Source organism: Candoia aspera, chromosome 1, assembly GCF_035149785.1.
Source record: "Candoia aspera isolate rCanAsp1 chromosome 1, rCanAsp1.hap2, whole genome shotgun sequence".
Lineage (NCBI taxonomy): Eukaryota > Metazoa > Chordata > Lepidosauria > Squamata > Boidae > Candoia > Candoia aspera.
In genome coordinates, this window is record NC_086153.1 from 90,958,911 (window position 1) to 90,981,546 (window position 22,636).

General features: G+C 35.7%; 1 protein-coding gene across 2 annotated transcripts in view; it reads left to right on the forward strand.

The window, feature by feature from the left end:
• NHSL1 (NHS like 1) overlaps nt 1–22,636 on the forward strand; it is a 167,718-nt gene that overhangs the window by 135,328 nt on the left and 9,754 nt on the right. For both annotated transcript variants that reach the window (XM_063309353.1, XM_063309361.1), the window contains exons 3-5: nt 3,166–3,293; nt 11,852–12,044; nt 17,073–17,204. In XM_063309353.1, the coding sequence (XP_063165423.1) occupies nt 3,166–3,293; nt 11,852–12,044; nt 17,073–17,204 (453 nt within the window). The remainder of the gene's footprint in view (nt 1–3,165; nt 3,294–11,851; nt 12,045–17,072; nt 17,205–22,636) is intronic.

Below are 22,636 nucleotides of genomic sequence, written 5' to 3' on the forward strand. Positions count from 1 at the left end.
ACTACTTATGTTCTTATGATTCTTTAACAGTAAACAACAGCAATAATCATTTTCTGATATAACATTAAGTTACTGTATATATAAAAAAAGAAGGAAAATGATCTGTTCAGTACATACTAATCCAGCAAGCTCTGACCACAAATCTGTAGACTTTTTGTTTTGTCATAATTATAATAAATTATAATTTGTTACAATATATGGGGGGGGGTTGGTTAATTTTATTTTACATCAAATATAACAGACATATATTGTTTTACATACCTTGAGGTATGTTGACAGGTGAAAGGTCCCCTGTGCAAACACCAAGTCATGTCTTACCCTCTGGGGGGACACCGCTTTTGCAACGTTTTCTTGGCAGACTATAGTGGGGTGGTTTGCCATTGCCTTCCCCAGTCGTCACCTTCCCCGGCCAGCCAGGTACTCATTTTACTGACCTCGGAAGGCTGAGTTGACCTGAGCCGGCTACCCGAGAATCCAGCTTCTGCTGGGATCAAACTCGGGTCATGGGGAGAGTTTCGGTTGCAATACTGCCACCTACCACTCTGCACCACACGAGGCTTTCACCTCATTCACAACATCCTAAATGATCACTGATTGCTCTTCCTAGTAGACCTAATCTGACTTTGGGTTGAATGTAGAATCTGTTCAACATGTCCTAAATGTCAAGAGTTCTTTAAGCCTGCCACTGCTAATCCCAAGAAAAATGTGTCCCAAAGATTTATCATCATGGTGGATGCAGTGCCATTAAATAGCAAAACCACTATGCTCTATTAATTATTCTGCCTGGCTTATTCTGCAGACAAGGTGTGGTGCTTGTATATGGCAGTTCAGCAGACACTTTTTGAAGATTGACTGTTAATGTTCCAGATAATCTGCAATTCACAATTTATCACACTTTTGTATTTATGGGACTGTTAACAGTGCTAGGTATTTAATGCTTTAAAAACTGTATTCAGACTTCTCATTCTCTTACAAAGTATTAACTTTCCTGACCCTGACAACTTTTTTGCAGATGTTATTTTTAAACAGCGGGATGGGGGGTTTCAATGAAAACATTATTTTCTTCATTATGTTGTGATTGTAATACTGCAGTACACGTATTTTATTTTATTTGGGGTGGGGCCCAACATTGGATTTATAAAATATTTTTTCTTCAACAGAGGATTTAACTGTTGAATCTATATATGAACATATCAGAATACATAATGCTTCTATACAGCTTTTTTGAAAGCTGTTATAATCACTTTATGGACCATATTGTCCTGATAAAATTAGTTTTTCAGACTTTGAAAAGTAACGTTTCTCCTCAGCTGCCCCTTTCCAAAACCTGGAAAGGTAAAAGAAACAGTTGGATTAGGTAGATTAGCACGTTCATCCAGATCTTGACTGTTTTATTTTCCCTTATGTTCCAGCGTCTGTTATTCTTTCGCATTGTTTCAATCAATTAAGAAAGGAGGCAGAGTAATTACAGAAATGAGTTTTTAGCCAGTTTAAATTTAAACAAGTTGTTGATTGGAATGTATGTGGAAAGATAATCCAGTTTTACTCAGTTTCTTTATCTCAGCAGTTCTTGTGTATTCTGAAAAATACTGGATTAAATATTTGTTACAATGTATTATTATTATTATTATTATTATTATTATTATTATTATTATTGCTGCTGCTGCTTTGTTCTCTTGCATTACCACTGAGGGGAAAATGTTACAGTAGCTTTCCTTTCCCACACGTGGAGAAGTTAGTTGAATAGTCTATGCCAAAGCTGATTAGCAGGTGGTGCTTTACTAGTGAGTAGTATCCTACTCAGATTTTAAACGTATTATGAAGATCTACTAGACTTGAGAATGAAGATCCTTCCTTCTTGTACTAATAACCTTTATCTAAACCACCTGTCCATCTAGACTAAACTTTAAATTTTTGTTGATCTATTTAACCAATTCTGTTTCAGGCGTGTATGCAGGAGCCAGTTTGGTCTAGTGGTTAAGGTGCTGGGCTAGAAACCAGGAGACTGAGAGTTCTAGTCCCATGTTAGGCATGAAAGCCGGCTGGGTGACCTTGGGCCAGTCCCTCTCTCTCAGCCCAGCTCACCACACATGGTTGTTGTTGTGGGGAAAATAGGAGGAGGAAGGAGTATTAGGTATGTTCCCAGCCTTGAGTCATTTATAAAAAATATTAAAGGTGGGATAAAAAAATAAAATAAAATAAATAAATAATACTTGAAATAATTTTATCTTTTCATTATTTTTGTTTTAAACATATTTTAGTAGAAATTTGCCTATGGCCGGTAGATATTATCTAAACATCTTCATAGATTGCTACATAAATCCTGACAGTATTTCATACAGTTGGAAAAATGAGCCTGAAAATATATGCCTTGTACCCAGTCTCAGGCAGTAGGTAGAACAGGAGTGGGGAAAGTGGCCTTGCCCATCTTCAGGATTAGCAAATCTAGAACATTTAATTAGCAAAACATATGCAAATGTGCTTGACATATGGAACATATCCTTCATTCTTTGCAATAGATTTAAGTCTCCTTTATGCAAATCTTACTATTTTTAATTTGCAGGGCAGAGAAAGAATTTGCAGTAGCTGTGGATAGGGTTTTTTTAGTCTCATACCTCTGGCCTGTTATGTTGAAGTTACTAACATAGCACACATGAGCACCACAGTATTACCTGCGTAACTGACTGACTTTACAAAATTATACATCTGTATCTATAGATACAGGGAGCCAGTTTGGTGTAGTGGTTAAGGTATCAGGCTAGAAACCAGCAGACTGTGAATTCTAGTCCTGCCTTCAACATGAAGCCAGCTGGGTGACCTTGGGCCAGTCACTCTCTCTCAGCCCTAGGAAGGAGGCAATGGCAAACCACTTCTGAAAAACCTTGCCAAGAAAACTGCAAGGACTTGTCCAGGCAGTTCCCAGGAATAAAAACTGACCTGAAGGCCCACACACATGTATAGATACATAGATAGGAAAATAATGCCATTAGGCTCCTGTTCTCTGATGACCTGCTTTTTCACATGGATATTTTCCATGAAAGAGAATAAAATTAGTTACAGATGAGTCAGTCGTCCCTGGGATTATTTTCACCTCTTGTTTGGCATCTGTATAAAGCAACAGTAGTTATGGTATCTGTTTTCTCATATTTCCTCCATCACTTACAGAATGTGACAAACTTCGGAGAGATGGCTACAGAAGTTCTCAGTACTATTCTCAGGGTCCAACATTTTCATCTTCGACCAACACAGTCTATGGAAGTTACCAAGATGACTATGAAGAAATTGAACAAAAGGTGAGACAGCAGACACTTGAAAAGATAATGAAGAGTATTGCAGAGATTTTTACAAGTTAAATAAATGCACAAGATACCGATGTATTCTGTTCCATATTTGGAAATGATAACCTAACTTTTAAAATGTGCTGGTCCTAAAAACACCTTGTTTGAGTTCTGTAGAATAGTTTAATTTGCAGAAGAAAATTACAGTGCAAACACCAGGTATTGTTTCAAACAAAAGTTCTGATTAAACTGGTTAGGTTAGGTTTTTCTGCTTTTAAGAACAAGTAGAAATTTGAATCATTGTCCCCTTGTAAATACCCTGGCTTTGTAATGTTCACATAGTCCCATAGAAGATATCATAAATAAATTACAAGTCCACTCCTTTATTGGCTTTCCCTTCTTTGCACTCTGATATGCACAGTGTGGATATAATGTGATTCTCTTCTTTGTTCTATTACTTGTGTCACAATGAATTGATAACACCATCTCCTTGTAACAGCTACCCCTTGTGCAGCATTTAGTTAGTTCATTTATATGTTGTGTACTCCCAAACAACTGGATAGCCTGTGGCAGTTAATAAAAGAACAATAAGCATCAAGGCCAAAATAAATTCATCCAAGGTAATCTACAGCCATCATAAAATTATCAAAACCATAAAAAAATTACATCAAACTAATAAATAAAAAAATAGTAAACTGACAATTTAAAATACATGCAAATAGGCATGGCTTTGCTAAAGGAAAAGCTAATGAATAAAAATACATTTTTATACATAAAATGTATTTTAAATACATTTTATGTATTTCAACATCTTCAAAAAATAATAAAGAAAAGGCTGACCAAATAGACAGCGGGAAGGAATTCCAGAGTATTGGCACCATTGTGCAATATTGTATATTACTGTACATATATAAGACAATAATATCTAAACAAAATCAGAAGAATTAAAGAATATTAAAAAGACAATTTTTTTAAAAAAGATACCTTGACCACTTTTTCAAAGGTTGAACAATTTGGAATTACAAGGATGTACTCCCCATAGCTGATGAGCAGGCATCTCCTCTGAATCTGTCTTTCACATAAGGTATCCAGCCCTGTAGATACTGTATATTGATGCCAAATAAGGTTCTGAAGGGTAACATCAACACCTTGTACTGACCCTGTTAAACAATGATCAGTGCAGATCCTTCGAGATCAGAGTAATATAGTCCAATGTGATACATCAGTTAGTAGTATGGCTGCTACGTTTTGCAGCTGAGGCATGAATAGCTGTTCCCAAATCAGACTGACTTGGGAAAGCCTATAGCTTGTGCAGTAAATGTAATTGTGCCAATCCTGTACTTAAAAGTACTATCACCTGAATTTCCAGAGACAGCAATGGCTCATGAAGGAGTCCCAAGCTACAGCCAGCTTTTTCAGGTAGAATGCATTATTTTCCAGAACATGCTAAAAGCCAAACTAGTCTTCATCCTGATTGATAATACAGGTAGTCCTTGTTTGGTGACCACAGTTGGGACTAGCAACTTGGTCATTAAACGAGCAGTCGCTAAGTGAAACCACGACTGTGCTTATGATCTTACTTCAGCTTTCCTTTGCTTTAGAAACCTGTGAAGGTCATAAATGTGAGGATTGGTTGTAAAGTTACTTTTTCATCACCATTGTAACTGCAAATGGTCACTAAATGAGGCAGTTGCTAAACAAGAACTACCTGTACACCCATCTTAATTTACTCTCACATGTTTACCCTCATTCATTCCAATTAGGAACTTGGCAAAAGATGTGTTTTTGCCATTTTCCTAAATGGTGGGAAGTGGGAATCAAGGAGAATGAAAGACCCATAGGAGAAAGCCCTTTTCTACATACTAGATGGCAGTGAGTGCATCTTCAAAAGGGCCTCTCCTTCTTATCTAAGTGTCCAGTCAGGTTTGTAGTAGAAAAGTTAGTCCCTTAGATAATCAGACCTACCTTTAAAGGTAGTTTTAAACTGTGCCTGATAGACAACTGGCAGCCAGTGCAGATCTTTCAGTGCAGTCATCATAATTGCTGTACCTTGCACTGCTTAGCACTAGCAGCAATTTCTGACAGTTTTCAAAGGTAGCCTTACCTAGAGCACATTGCAGTAGTCAAGTAGGATTGTAACCAAGTGCAAATAAGAGTTGCCAAGTACAATAGGCTCAAGAAGGACCAAAGTTGGTGCATTAGCCATAATTGTGCAAATAAACCCTATGCAATAGCCACCACCTGCATATCCAGTGAAAGCTAAGGGGATCAAGGAACACTCCAAATAGGTTTCACCTCAATCACAAGTTGAGTTTTCTCCTTACCAACAGTACTTTTGTCCTATCTGAATTTCGTTTCAGTCTTTTATCAAGTCCATTATCAAAATTAGAGAACAATCAAGAGTATTGATTACTTCTGTGGAGTTAGAGAATAAGAAGTAATAGAGTTGGTGTCATCAATAAAGTGATGGCATCTCACTCCAAAGATCTGAGTGATCTTCCCCAGCAATTTCATAGAGATACCAAAGGCCAGGATCCAATCAAATCGAACATTAATTATGGTCATAGACCAGCACGAGGAGGATAGGGTACACTCATTAAAAAAAAAAGCACAGAGGACACATCAGAGTAAAAATAGAAATCTAAAATAATGAAAAGCTAGAAGATATTCTCCATTGGCTGCCTGACAACTCATAGCATCAAGTCACAATTAATAAAATCAGCAAATGAAGAAGAAATGCCTCTGCCCTTAAAGCCCCAGCTCCTTTCCAGTTTTCATACATAAAGATGAACAGATTGGCCCACCCAAGGGACTTCAGAGGATGGTTATGTGTTCTCAACCATTGATATTTGTCAAGCATTATGGCAGGGCTGTTTGATCCTGAACAGATGTTGCCTTTGGCTGAGATGTGTTGTCTTTGTTGTTGCTATGATAAGCCACTTCTCTGTAGAAGATAAGGTTACTAGTCACCCATATGTGAGAAGCACTTAGAGACCTCAGTGAAGAAAAACAGGTTGATTATCTGTAACTGTGGCTCTTCAAGAGATCATCTGTGCATTCACACAACTCTCCCACCTTCCCCTTGTGACTATTTTGGATAAATGCTGGTGGCTCTTGTAACTGCTGTATTGTCTCAGGGAACAGGGAAGTAGAAGAGAAACCTCAAGCATGAACAGTGGAAACAAGGCTGGCTGGGGAATTCTGGGAGTTGAAGTCCACACTTCTTAAAGTTGCCAAGGTTGAGAAACACTGATAGAGACTATTCCTTTGACCTGATACAAGCATATTTGTATATTCCTATGACTTTGTTCGGCATTACCAGTGCAGATATGTAATCCTTGGCATAGGTTGAGGTGTTTCATGAGGAGCCCTGATTCAAGGAAAGACCTTGTTGTTGATTGCAAATTTAAGCACAGTTCCCACTTTTGAACGCACTGAATTGGCTGGCTGAAGTTCTTTTCTTTTTTCTCTGTTCCTCTCTTGCATTTATTGTATGTTCTGTGGAAAAGGTGTGTTTGCACATAACAACTTCTCTCTATTTTTAAAATCATGTGTACAGCTGTGATGTGTATACTGTGTCTATTATGTCTTTTTTATATGTGTGTGTGTGTTCATTATTTTCTCTTTGCCACTCATTCACTTTCTTTTTCTCTCTCACTCAACAGTCTAGTCTGTTAGACTGCCTCCTTCAGTCTTGCTTAAGTGCCTGCTGTTATTTGATGCCATGGACGATCAAGGTATCAAGCCCCCTCCAGAATCATACAGCTGTATTATCTGCAGCTTGATGTTGTTGTCACGTTAGAGTATCTTCTTCTTAACGCTGCTTTTATTTTAAAATTTCTCCTGCTGCTTTATTTCATGTCATGGGGAAAAACACTTTGCAGTAACACTAAATTCTTTTTTCTTTTATATATTATCTCATTTCTTAGCAAATGCGAACCTTTTTTTTTTTTTGCTGTCCTGTTTTTTTTTCCTGTTTTCTGAATGGGCATTGTAGAGAGTTACTAACTTTCAGAAGGTGTTGTACATTTTGTCATAAAACTGAATAGCCAAACTAACTTAAATACAAAACTTTCTTAAAGTTTTTGATGTAGGAATGAACAGTGACAAACTCTTAGGGGCTTGCTAACTCTTACAGAAGGAATATGTGCAGCTCCCAGGTCTCCTTTTTGGCAGTCCCTGACTCCTCTTCTGAATGCAATTGCCAGAAATCAATGTATTTGCATCTCATTTTGAGACTCGAATGACCCACATTGTAATGTAAACTATAAAAAGGCTAAAATATATATTTTTAAAAAATCTGAAGTCCTTAGCAATCCAAAACTGTTCAGCATGGCCTCTGACCACCAAAAGGTTGTCTATCTGTACCTTATGAATTCCAGCACAAAAAGCTGTCTTCTTGCAGTGGAGGTGTCACAGGCAAAAAAGTATTTTGTGGTTGTTTTATACAATTGTACTCTGGGTGTAGATTTCACAGAAGAAAAGGTAGTGAGGAAGCTGTTGCTCAAACCTTTTCTAAATTGGTAATTTCTTTAAAAAAAAATGGCATCTGTGATAGGAACATAAGAATAGCCCTGCTGGATAAAGTCAGTGCTCATCCTGATACATCATTATGCTTCTCACAATGGTCAACTGTAGGGTGCTCATACCAGAAGATGGAGACATATCTCTCTTCTATCATTGTTGCCCTGCAGCTAGTATTTGGAAGCATGCTGCTACCTTTCAGTGGGAAACATACTGGCCTCTTTGAATCTTAAGACTAATAGTCTTTGATAGACACATCCTCCATGAATTTATTCAGTCTCCCTTAAAGACAATCATTCAATTCTGTGGCAATGAATGAAGAAGCAGCAGAAGACCAAGCAGCTGGATTCATGACTGATTAACATACAGGTTCCTCTCAAATCCTTTAAAATAGCCACACTTGTGCTGTTGTTTCAAATAGATTTTTTTTAAAAATTGAGCAGCTTTAAACTCGGAAAAAGAAGAATACAGTGGCACTTAAAAGTTTGTGAACTCTTTTGTATTTTCAGTATTTCTGCATAAATATGACCTTTTTATCTAGTTTTAGGACTTGTGTAGAGAACAGATCATGTTTTAGGTTATATTTATGCAGGAATATTGAAAATTCAAAAGGGTTCACAAAGTTTTAAGCACCTTTGTACAAATATAAATAGAACTTTGATATATGTGGTGTATAAGTGTTAGATTTATTGATACGGTTGCATTATGAATTTGGCATCAGAGAAGTTTTGATTTATAATGATCCCCAATTAGAATATAGTTCTATATGCTACAATGACATACTTTCTTTGATTAGAGTATGTAAGACAGAAGCACTTAGAAATCCCTATCAAGAAAAGAAACTACTAATATATGCAATCCTAAAGCCATCAGATTAAGAACACAATTCCATCTATCTGTAAGGGAAAGCTTCTGAGTCTAGTTTTATTCCTAGTGACTTGACAGTCCAAATAACTTTCTTGAATATGGAATTGGTTTGTTATTCCTTTCTGGGAAATTTTTCAGCTTCCCAGTCTAGCACAAAGTCCTGGGAATTCCTGGTGGTTTTCCATCCAAATATTAAGCATGTCTGACGCTGTTTACCATTTTTAGATCAGCCAAGGTTGACTAGGTACTTAAGTTAAAATGCATGTTGTTCAGTTGGGCATATTCCAATTAAATGTGCATAGTATTGCTGGGTAAGAGAATTAAATTATTAACTATGCAGTGTGAAATTAAATAAATGCAAAATACACAATTTCTTCAACGGAATGGTTCCACTTTTGCATTTTCTTTAGTTTCTGTTTTTCTATGCATTAATGTGTAGAATTTCTGTGTAATGGTTATGGGTATCTTCCTATTAAATTAGCTTAGCTGAAATATTCCCTCATTTAGTGAGCACTGGATCGATTGATTGATTACATGTCCCTGGAGATAGAAGCTAAATCTAGACTTCTTTTATGCTGTAACAATGAGGAATGAGTGGAGTGCATTGATCCTACAGAAGGATTACTGATACTGAGAAGTCCTTTGTCTAGTTTCACTTGTTCCAATAATCTCACATTGAATTTAAATTTCACTCTTCCAAAATATTAAGAATTCTAGAATTGAAGTTTTAGGATATTTAATAATAGATAACGCCAGTGCACTACTTCAGCTGCTACAAGCCATCTACGTTTACGTTTCATTCTCAGTTGAGATAGTACTGAAACTTTGTTTCTCAGCAACATTTGAATTGGAATGACCTGCAAAAAATCTTTCCTATTAGCTAATCCTAGGACCTCAGGTGGTATTTGATGCACTAAAAAAAGTGACTGTTTTGACTGAGTCAAAATACTTTACTGCACTAAAATATTGAAAAAACTTTGAGACAATTTTATTAGAAGAGATCAATTCCTGTTTAACTGATCAGTGACAAATAATCAAATGAGAAATTGATTGTTTTTTCTGCATGTCAATGTCTTGGTGTTTTGTTCTGAGGATCCATCATAGATTTCCCTCTAATTATGTCATAAATCTTACCATATTAAATATTGTAAGTGCTCTTAAACAATGTTTATAGTTGTGCAATCCCAACCCCCTCCCTCTACCCTGGCAAAAGGAACGTTCGATATTTTTTATAAGCAAATTTTGTTTCTTGTTATGTCTGAAAAAAATAGCGTGACTCTCTGAAGGCAGCTGTGTTCTTGAATACAATTCATGGTCATCATCTCATGACAGCTACTAATTTTGACATTGTTAATCAACCACATAAAAAATAGGTTATCGTGGCTTATCACACAGCAGCGCCATACCTGGAAGCATCACTCCCTTCTCAGTGAGCCTAGGAGAGAAGAAACATCCCCTTGGGTTATTATTGCAAAATAAATAAAAATCCATTCTACTATTGGATAACATTTTAGTTTATTTTTTATCTTGCACTAAAAAATGAAGGGTTTCTTATTCTTATAATTGTATCATTTATTCTTTTCTGCCAAATATACATCTTCAAAACTAGCTCTGGCCCCAGAAAATAAAAAATCAGTTTATCATAGTTCTACCCAGAAAGTAGACAGTAATTCATGATTTATTGTTAAGACCTTTGATGACTAAGATGCTCTTTTCTTTAGTGCAGCTTCATAATGTGTATCTTTTATGCCTTTAAAGCTTCCGTCATATTACAGGAAAACACATTTCTAAGAGATTAAAGAAATGGATATAGCATTTAATGTACAGGTATTCCTCACTTAATTACCATAATTGGGACTGGAATTTCTGTTGCTAAGGGATACAGTGATAAACTACAATGTCATGTGACTGCATCGCTTAGTGACAGCAATCCTGGCAGTCCCAGTTGCCATTGTTAAGTGAGGAGTGCCTGGGTCATTAAGTGAAGGCCTCAGGTGATTGCAACTTCCAACTTGCTGCTGGCTTCTCCGTTGACTTTGCTTGTGGGAAGCCAGCAGGGAAAGTCATGGATCATGTGACCACGGGACACTGTGATGGTCAGAAATCTTAACTTACTTACTGGAAGCTCATGAAAATTGCCATACATACATCAGTTTAATATTCTGTTTGAGCATCACAGTTGTGATGATTATGAGGTAATGTTCATAAATAGGCAAGACTCTAAGAGGGTATTAGTATTTACTTGCTCATTGCAGGCATTCTCAACTTTTGACAGAGTTTTAACCCAAACTGACACAAATAATAAGCTGCATTCCTTGATTCGCAGTTTGTCTATTGGCTTGTATTATAAAAATTCCCTGAAATTGTATCCACGTTAACATATTTTTGAGACAGATTTTGAATCTATTCTCACATTTCTTATATAGTAAATACTTTGATTTAGTCAAATGAATGTTACAGTGTGCATTTATGAGCTCTTAAGAATGTATCGACTGTTGGGAGTAATAAAGCTTGCACAGTACTTTCACCTTCATAGAGGAATATTTTTTGAAGTGTTCATAATTTGTGACATTCTGCAATTTCCTTTCTATCTCCCAAGATACTTTGCTGTTGTGAGAAAAATTGAGTATTTGATACCATTATAAAATCCCAAACAGTGGCTTTTCTAAAAGAATTCATATATCACTGCTGAAGTTAAAGCAAATCAAATTAAAAAAATAAGCCCCAAATTAATTTGCTTTAAAATGCCTTCCAGAAAGTGAAAATATTGCAGAAAAATTAACTCTTAACCTATTGCTTATAGATTAGTAGACTGGCAGTTGTCTGTGTCTTTAAGTGGGAATGTAGAATATGCTAATGTACTAGTGGAATGAATGCTTACATACTTGATTACTTCCTTACTAAATGGTTTTAGTAAGGAACAGAACCATGCATTGCTTAAGTTCTTGCTTTTGTTAGTAAAGATCTTCTTTTACAGAACTGTCATAAAACAATTAAGTCAGGCTTCAAAAACATTTTTGAAAAATTCTGTCACAGTGTCTTGTCCACATGAGAACTAAGTATTTTATTTAAAATAGGCTCTTATGTAGCTGGAAAAATGTCTGACCAATTTATCTTTTCCTTATTTTTTTAAAACAAATTTAGTAAGATCCCTGCAATTAATGATATACTGCTTTTTATAGTGTTCAACCCCTTCTCCTGAAGAGGAGAAGCTTATTCCTATCAAAAGACCCAAAACACCAACTCCTGATGAATTCTCTGATATCAACACTAAGACGAATTGGACCAAGTCACTTCCATTGCCAACACCAGAGGAGAAGATGCGACAACAGGCTCAGGCAGTCCCAACTGATGTTATACCTATTAATGTAACAGGTAGGCTTTTAATTTTGTTGATTTATGGTATGAAATTGTAATTTGGAACCTGTCTCTTTATGCTATTTGGAGCAAAATCATACCTCTATTGAAAGTACTGATTATATTCAATAATGATAACAGATGATAAGCATTGGCAAGAGAATACTTTCAGCATCATGCCCTTTAAACGTAACAACAGAAATCTCCCCCTCCACAGCTTGTGCTGAATGATGAAATATATACTGAGATTTTGTACTACCAAGCTTGCTGTTGAGTAATCTTTTTTCTCCAATGACTTTTTTCATAATAACGTTTTCTTAAGATGTTAGCTTTTTAAGATGTTTTATTTTTTAAGTATGTACTTAATTTCATACATTACCAAATACGTTTCGTAATATCATGGAGTAATATTTTTGGTACATAAAAGGATGAGTAAGGCTTACTGGCTTGAGATAAAATTGACTGAGGCTGCTGGCCCATAATAAAAGAATTTAAATCCAGAGTAAGATTGTTCTATAAGGAAGACAAAGCAAAATAATTAGCAAGCTTTCATTTTCTCCAGAATTATTAAGTAAAAGGGAAAGCAGGGAGAAGGAAGAAGCTGTAAAGCCCCAAAGCCTGTTCATCAAGAGTCTGAAAATAACTATAGGAGATTGCAGGCATAGCTGAATTGGGCTTTTTTTTTCTGAATATAACGATAGGTTAGGTTGTACTTCAGGAATTTGGTACAAAAAAACACCCAATCACTATTTCCCTGTTTCCAAATTTTTTAAAAAAGACCTGTAGCTATTTAGGGCTGTTTCTGATCCTTAGAAAATATGCAGGTTCCTTCTCAGAAGAAAAGAGGAATATGATTGAAAGAGAAAAGTAAATTGAATTCTTGTTCCTTTAGCAAGGGAGATTCATCAATCTTATTCCACCTGGATTTTGTTCTTTCCTGCTTAAAAAGGAGTGTCAACTCATTTGAATTGCAAACACATGCTAATCTACAATATCAGTTAAGCCAACTGACTTTTTTCATTAATAATCAATTAACAGGTGCTTCCTTTTTCCAATGTGGTGACTAATATCTACTTAACTTCATTATCAGTCTTACTTTAATAGAGATTTTTAATACAATTCAGCAATCAGAGTTCGGTAAGAAACATGTGAAAGAAAGAAAGAAAACAATGCCATGGCCTGTGAAAAAACAGGAAAGTGTTTGTGCAGATTAAACTGTTATGCAAACTAAGAAATGGGGTTTGTTTCTTTGATAGTTTCCACCTTCTTGAGAATGTATGGTTGTATTCAATGGGAGCTTCTTTGCTGATGGAGCTACATCCTCTACTGAATGGGTTTCCCCTCAGCCATGCAGTCTGTGCATGCCTTCCAAATCTGCTCTGGAAATTTCAAGATCCTTCCAGATTTGAGGAGCACATGATATCAAGAGGAAAAAAGAATTTGGGGCAATCCTGCTGTGTTAGCAGAAGTATACTCCTACCGTGATGGGTACAGGCAAGGCAAAAATAAAATACATATATTATGCTAGTCAAACATTTAGTAGGGAAGATGCCTGCTGTTTAATCCCATTTAACCCACAGAAGTACATAAAGTTGGACACGGATAGAAAAAATTGGATCAGAGATTAATGTAATAGGCTAAAACAGAAAGACTTCAGCTCTGCTGAAGTGTACAGACATGCCTCACTCTATTGCGCTTCACAGATAATTGCGTTTTTAAACAAATTGAAGGTTTGTGCCAACCCTGCGTCAAGCAAGTCTATTGGTGTCATTTTTCCAGCAGCAAAAGGTTCAGATGATAATTAGCATTTTTTAGCAATAAAACGTTTTTAATTAAGGTATGTACATTGTTTTTTTGACATGCTATTGTACACTTAATAGACTACAGTATAATGTAAACAAAGCTTTTATATGCACTGGGAAACCAAAAGAAAATTGTGTGATTCACTTTATTGTGATCTTTGCTTTATTGCGGTGGTCTGGAACCAAACCCGCAATATCTCTGAGGTATGCCTGTACGTTTTTCATGCTTTAGGGATATTTATGTCTGAGTAAGTACATATAAGATTGCACTATAAACTTGTCCTCCCTAATATTTAGTTTCTTGATAAAACAAAAGGATATAATATATGTTTCAGATCTGGGCCTTTTTTTAGATTCAGTGAGATACGAGGACTAGGTCCTAAGAGTCTATTAATTCTTCTTGCGTAGAAATACTATATTTATGTCAGTCTAGGCCAGCCACAATGTATTTTGTTACAATAAAATATTAATATTTCTGAACTAGTATGAACTTCAGATGTCCAATTTAGAAATTAAAAGCCTGTAAAATAAAATTAATTAATAATGAACATGATATTTCACTTGGCTGTGGAACATAATGCCTGCCCACCTTGGGTTTCAGCTGTCAGTGCTCTTCTAGTAAGACAAATTTTAGTACTAAAAACCTGATATGAACCCTGAAAGCACTGACATCTTGTGTTAACAGGACGAGCTGCTGACTTGTTCTCAGGTTTGGGAGTGGATTTAGTTTCTTGAATAAGCAGGAGCTCAACTTGCTTTAGACAGGATGCACTGTACTCTTCCAGAGACCAGCAGCCTATGCTTTCCTTAATACTGTGTTGTGTGTTGCTGGATGTGGTCCTACCCAAATACTTGGAAAGGTAGCAGGAGCTGGTGATGGTTGTCACAAGTAAAAGATAAAGCGCGTCATTCTGTAAACGTGCTTACGTGTCACTAGCTTCATTGGGTTGCTCCTCGATCAGCAGGTGAAATTTAAACAGCTGTGTAAATGTAAATTGCAGCAAGAAGGTGGCTCAAAAGTTCGTATTAAGAAATCATGGAATGCAAATGGATGGTGACTGTCCTAACAGCCAGGAACCACGCTGAGACAAGGAATAGGTCTCTAGTGTTTTATTACTGCTACATAACAGAGAATCCTAACAAACTGAAGAAGCGTGGGAAAAACCCAGACATATAAACCCCAAAGGCTAAGGCGGGCCTGATCTGTGTCTCTTTGAATGGCCACCTAATTCCTCAGTACTACGCATGCGCTTTACAGCCTGGATGGGAGCCCCCTGCTCACCATCCTCACTCATGACAGTAACAAACCATTTTCACCCACAATTTTCCTAAGAAGTTTAATGTGGAGCTCAAGTAGCAGCTTACCAAACAGTCTGCATGAACATTTGATAAAAGAGCTACTTACAACATCCTTCTAATTGGTGATGGGAAATTGGAGACTGAATGAGAACTCTGGTGAAAGAGGAACAGTAAAACGAGCCTTACAACTGTGGTTGTACACAGCTATTATCTAATCCTCTGAATATTCTCTCTGGGTGGCAAAGTCTGCCACTGATACAAATTGGGATGAGGCTGTAGTACTACTTTTATGAGAATAGGGAGGCTTTTGACACTTCTTCCAAGAGCTAATGCTTCAGCCTGAATTTAGTGGCTAACAACTTTGGAACATCTGAGGAATTTCTGTAGTTTTTGTAGTGTGAGATGGGGTACTGCAGTTCAAAGAGGCTCCCTGGTATGCTAAACAGAGCATGGCTGATGGTCTGAAACCCTTAAACTGCCAATGCTCTGTTACTTCTAATATTAGAGAGGTTCCACTTAACAAGAACAGAATGTCTTTGGGCTCAGATATCAGCTTCTCAAAGCCCCAAATTTTTGTCGATGCAACTGAAGATAAAACAGTTACCTTTTAGTCTGCTGCTATATTCCAGAAAATATTTATGTGCATTGTTACTGTAAATATCTTTTAAGTCAGTTGTATATCCCATGTTTTCCTTAAATCTGATCTGATGAATTGACTTTGTCTAGGGGAGATTAATAAACAGCACATTCTAGCATATGCTAAAGATACTTTTCAATGAGAAATAACTTGACTACTCAGAAATGCAAAGCATGGAACAATTCGAATACCTGTATTGTCTCCCTTGCGACATGAAGGCAAGATGGTAGAACTTTCTCTAGTTTTCTGGAACTTTTAAATCAAAACTTTTGAGGATGCAAACAAAAACCAAAAATGTGAAGTATATTTGAATGGGGGGAAAACAGTGATTTTGACTCTAAAATGTGTACTATTGAGTGGTTTGTAATCTATCTGAAAGAATAAAAACATGAGCAAATATAAATACAACAAATAACAAGCAGTCAAGTTATTAACTCACTGAAAAAAATTGAAATGTTTATAGCTATCCAGCCTGGAGCACTGCTGTTGGGTCCAGTTATGATATAGCACATAGTCAACTATAAGGCTTACTTCTGTTACATGCAACATAAATAGTCTTAAATTTCTCATTTTGATTCAAGGGGTTCAGCAAATGTAGAATCCACTGGTGGTGGATTAAACATAGTTGAGATTTCAAGTGGAGGAGTAGTTCATTAAAATCATAGTTCATTTATCCATACACAGTAAAGCTACTAACAATTGCTAAGGTTATTTATGAATGATCAGAATGAGAGAGAGTATATAATCTTTTTGATCAAAGATAGCTGTTTCGATAAAAACATTCCTAATTCCATGAATAGGCATACCCAACTAGTTATTTTTTCAAATGTAGTAGAATCATACAGATATAAATAAGTCATTTTTGGCAACATATAATTATATACGTTTTAGAGTTATATGCCTCTCTAAATGTTTTCCAAAACATCCAAAAAGTGTTTTGTGAACCCAGCAGGTTTTAACATATTCTACAAAACATGGCTAGGTGCAAGGGTCAGCAGCTTTTTTGAGTGCCAACACATGATGGCCCAGGCATCCTTCTTGCCAACCCCAGATCATTCAAAATCTCATGAGGTCAAATCTCTCAAGATTTTGGTTATCTCACCAAGATTTCATGAATATATGAATTTCATTTTCTACATTTTAAGCCTTAAAGTTACAGAATGCTGTATCTGTTCCTGCTTTGTATGACAGTGCTAACATCATATATTAATGCCTTTTCTTCATTTCTACTATAAGCAAGTGGAAGAAAGTGCATGATGTCAGCGTGCTTGAAAGTAACGGTGCTTTGCTTGTTCTACTGTACATCAGGGGAGAATTTTGACCGCCAAGCCAGCATACGGAGGTCTCTAATTTACACAGACATTGTGGTAAGGCGGCCGAAGAAAGTGAAAAGGAGAAAGACTATTACAGGAGTCCCTGACAGCATCCAAAGAGAGCTAGGTATGGCTCATCAGAACTGTATTCCATTTCAATTAATTGTTGCTTATCGTAACTAAACTCGTAACATTTACTTGCGCTCATGAAACCAATACAGTCTGATAGCCTATTAAACGTTCCAAATGAATGTATGACTGGTCACTAAGAAAGAATAGCTAATGCATCCTTCGTATTATTATTTTTCTCCTACCAAGAAATTGTAATTCCCTTTTCATGCAGGAAATGCTTATGGCTGGAATTTGCTGCAAGGAAATGCAATAAAACAGATTTAGATTTACTGTCGCTAGTAGACTAGAAATATTCAGTAATAACCCTTCTGCTAATTTTCAAGGTCACTTCACACATGGTAGTTTTCATCCAGAAAATTTCCCATTTCAAATTGTGTGATGAATGAATACATACATGTTTGTTTTATATGGTACATGGACAGGCCATCCGGGTAAGAAAACTTTAATGTGAAAATTAGAGTTATTACTGAATAGGTACTAAGTACATTAATATAATTTGCCAGTTTTACTGCTACCTAAACATTTCTCCACATTCTACCATCTCATAAGGACCATTTTGTCATAGTTATTCTACTAACTATATCTCCTTTTTAAAAGTAAAGCCATAGAAGAAACAGTGTTGACATCATAGCTATAATGTTTATTTAAGGGTAGTGTTTAAAAGCAGAACTTGACGTGACATTTGGTAAAGGAGGGCTGGCAAAAAGGTGGAGCGCTTTCTTTTTTGTTTCCTTTTTCCCAGCATCCTCTTTTTTTTTTAAACTTGGGAGTTACCCAGTTGCTTTCCTGCAAAAATCAGGCAGAAACAACATCTTTAACCACAATTTCCACAACATAAGTTCTCTTCTACTTTTTCCTTTTCTGCAATTACTTTGTTTAACTATCAGGGGAAACTTTTCAAATATATAGGCTGCTTATAGTTGAAAGAAGGAGTGTTTCACAATGCCATTGTATAAGCAGATTTCCCTTTGTATAATTTGAATAAAATCCAGCATGTGTATTACAATAAGCTAATACTGTTGAGAAATTGAAAGAAACAATTAAAAATAGCTGACCTTAGAAGAAATATTACTTAAAGTAGAATATTAGGAAATAATATATATTGGATCTACATCACATAGGCTGTAAAATAATAATGCTTTAAAAAGGGGATGAAGATCCAAGTGTAGTGAAGGCAAATAATTTGATTTCTTCTTTCTTTATTTCTTTCTTTAATTACTTTTTATTTCTTTATTTGTCTAATTTATATAGCCACCCATCTCTCAAAGCAAGTGACTCTGGATGGCATACAACAAAGCTAAAACAATTCATACATAAAAACCATATCATAATTAGCTATTGAAATTTAAAAATATAAAAACCAAGCTATATAGCCACCCATCTCAACAAGTGGCTAATACTTTTATAAGATCTGGATGACTCACTTGAGCACACTTGAAAGTAAGTTTTAAAAAGTCTGATTGGATGGAAGATGGCTTGGCTGCTTTTGAAATCTTGTTGGAAGTTATAAAGGTTATACATACTGTAAACAAGATAAGAATATGATTCAGAATTGGGATTTATGAAAATTGTAGTATGATTGCCTTCAGGAAAATAACATCATTTGAGTGATGCTAACAGTGAAGTTGGATATAACCAGAGTGCTCACACTGAAATTTAAATTAAAATCTTTGTAGACGATAAAGCATTACGTGATTTGGGCTCTCAGACTGACCTTTGCAGTGGCTTTACACTTCATGCAAAGTACAACTGCACATGTATCAGAACTGGAATTCCTAGCAATTTAAAAAGAGAGAGAGAGAAGATAGTTATGATTGTGTTTTCAGCAGAAATAGGGGCTAAATGAAGGTCAGTGAGGTGAATATGAGCAAACAACTAAAACAGGGCAATTTGAAGAGCATATGTAGCTACGTATGTCCAAATTATGCACGATAGGAATTTTACCTCTTGTCTGTCAGTCTCTTGAGCTATAGGACCTTGTGCTATATCACATTTCAGTTTTAATGTGCTACTAATTTCAACAGATAGGAGGAACTGAAGTTCAGGAAATCCAATCCTCCTTTCACGCACAGTTAGCTACAGTGATTTTATAAATGAGAGCCTGTGATCATTATGCAGAGTTCTGAATGTGAAACACTACCTTTTTATTATTCTTTTCCTCTTCCATTTAGTTTCTCTGTGCTAGCAACTGTTCAATTTCCTGATGAATACTTATTCTAACCCATCCAGAATATGCACTGCATATTGCATTGGGAAAAAGATAGCTTGTAATTGCCCTTTTCCAAAATACAGAGCCAGTGATCCATCCTGAACTTTCAAGACCTACCACAATGAAAGCAGAGTGGCCCAATCCATTTTTCTTCCTGCATAGCAAGGCTTTTTAAAGCAAATTTTTAAATTGCACAGGGTTATACAATTCTATTTTCCATGTGTGTACACATGTCTGCATCTTATTTGTAGTGCCTGTGGAGAATGATATGATCCTTAGAATTAGGAACTGAGACATGAGGATGTTATTTTCAAATTTCAAGAATTAATGTAATGAACTCTAATTAAATAGAATTTATTTGGATAAATGAATGTTAAAATTAAAGAAAAAGAAAATAAATGCACAAACAGTACAAGTATGTTGTGTTTAATCATCTGGAATCAGTACTTGTATGATATGCAAGGAAAGAACTCTTTATGTGCATATTGCCTAGAGTGGTGAACAGCAAATTACAGTGAATGCAATTTCATGTTCAGTCAAGATGACAACATACGAATGTAGAAACTGAGAGTGTGATTCAATCTTCAGATGTTGCCAGAAAAAAAAATCTAAATTTAAATTTATATAAATTTATTAGTGTATAAATTTATACACTAATCAGAAAACCAGTTAAATATAGCTAAAGCATAGTTGTAATTATTAACTTCAGAAGAGTCCTGCTGGATTAGGTCAAAGCCAATCTTAATCCAGGATTCTGTTCTTCACACTGGCCAATCAAATGCCTCTGAGATGCTCACCTTTCCCATACAAATTTATCCAACCCTCTTCTAAAGACATCTTAGTGTGGTAGCCATTACCAAGCTTTTTGGCTATGAATTCAACATGTTAATTATATGATATTCAGCAGAGGTAAACAACCTGATGTCCTCCAGATACTTTGGGGCCTAGGTTCCAACCTGTACCCGTTATTTGGACGATAGCATATTATCTCCTAAGTTATAGCAATGGTGAGTTACTATTATTTTTGCTGACCATTGTATGTTATGCAAGGTTTTCATACTGCATTCCTATGACCAGACAGCGTTTTCTATGGTGAAATTTTCACACAGTTCCTATTTGGAATTTGTATATGAAAACAGTTTCAGGAATGAGCAGAATTAGTTTACCCCTGGACATTCTGGATAGCCTCTGGGAGTTATTTGACTATGGCAAATAATCTCTCTTTGGTGTTCCCACAATGCACTAATTCCCTGCCCCCTGGCCTAGTTGTCTTGTTAAGTCTATTGCTGGAACAAGTTTATAGTATTTTATATCTCTTTTCTAATTCTGTATCACAACAGATACAGTAAATGGCACACCACTATTGTGCTCAAATGCATTTAGAACCAGGATATCACTACAGTACATACTGAATCTTAATGACATTGCTTTATTCAACTACATAGAAGATTTTAATTAATATTTTAAGTTTGTTTTATTCATTTAAATATATTATAACCTAAATATATTTTAGTTCATTTTAATTTTGATAAAATCAGTATTAGGATTTGAGCGTTCATCTGTCATGAAGCACAGAATTCCTAAATAAGTAGTGCACAATTTAAGTAGAATAATAATGAAGTAAAATGGTTTTTAGTAGTTTGAATGAATTTCATAGGATCCATTCTTGTTTGCGAGTGGGAAACAATAACAGTGAGGCTATGGTAAGAGTTTAGGAAGTACGGTGGTTGGAAAACAGTTCATTTCTGATACTTTCCTGAGCATATCATAACACAAAATGGTCCATTTCAGTTCTGCTAAATTCAACAATAGTGCCAGCTGGTATGATTGAAAATATATTCGAACTGAACCACACAAGGAACCTACTAGACTGCATTAAAGACCACCAGTGCAGTCTAGTAGGTTCCTTGTTTGCTTCAGTGCTAGTTGATAACAGCTATTTGATAACAGCTATTTTCATCTTTTTTTAAAAAATCCTAATATATCAATCAATCATGTTTATTACAGCCCTAAGGCCAGACACAATCAAAATATATACTGTATAATAGTAACCATATATATATATATATTATACTAATTGTTTATATATACTGTATGTAAGTATATATACAGTATGTATGTATATTGTATATATATACACACACACACACAATTAGTATAATACGATCTAAAATTAAGAATAAAAATACTAAAATAAATCAAAATAAAATACTACGTAAAGAAATTCTAAACCTAAGTAATGGTGTAGCATATTATGCAGATGGTAGCACAAAACTGGGCAACTTGGAGGATATTTTTGGGTCCTTGTCCAAAAGAAGTAGCATTAAGTAGAAATCACACTCCCTGCCTGGAAGTATCTTCAATATTGGATATATAAGGATATGTCTAGAGTCCTTATATAGGGAACAGTATATGTTCCCTATATAAGGAACAGTACCATATGGCTTAGGATTTCTCTTGAGCCGTCTCCACATGGACATAGCTGAAGGTGCATAGAAGTACCCTTAAAACATCCAAAAAGGACTGCTGAGGGCAGAGCGTCCAGCCTGGCTAAGGTGAAATCTTTACAAAATTTCAAAATCGTAATGGATGATAAATAAGCTGGAACAGACCCTTCTGGAAGAAAAGGACAGATATTGGGGTGTGACACCTTAGTTAAATTTGTTTGGAGATCTACATCCCAGATTTGTTGTTTAAGGGCGGTTCTAGCATTATCAAATCCTAATGAGCACAGACCTTCCATAGAGAAGCCCAGCAACTGAATTTTATCTAAGGCTTTTTTTAGCCATGATGATTTAAAACGATTTCTAAATACTAATGGGGCTAAACCTATAGGAAACAGACTTAACTTTAGCGAGAAGGTAAGAAGAAGGAACCATGCTCTGGCATCCAATGAAACTATACCTATTTCTACCCTTAGGATGGCATTTCTAATACTTTTTGGTACCATCAATATGGCTCTAATGAACTTATTCTGAATGGTTTCAATAATATTAAGCTTTGCAAGGGAGCAGATTTGGGAGCCATAGAGAAGCTGAGGGACTACCTTAGCTTGAAAGACCTTGCAAGCTGCAGGAATATAATGGGCTTCTTTTGAATGGCTAATATAATACATATATAATATATAGTGCAAATATAAACAGACTAAGATTCTTTTATTAGGAACAACTGAACATATTGGAACCTGTATGGTAAAAACTACATATGACTTTTGTACG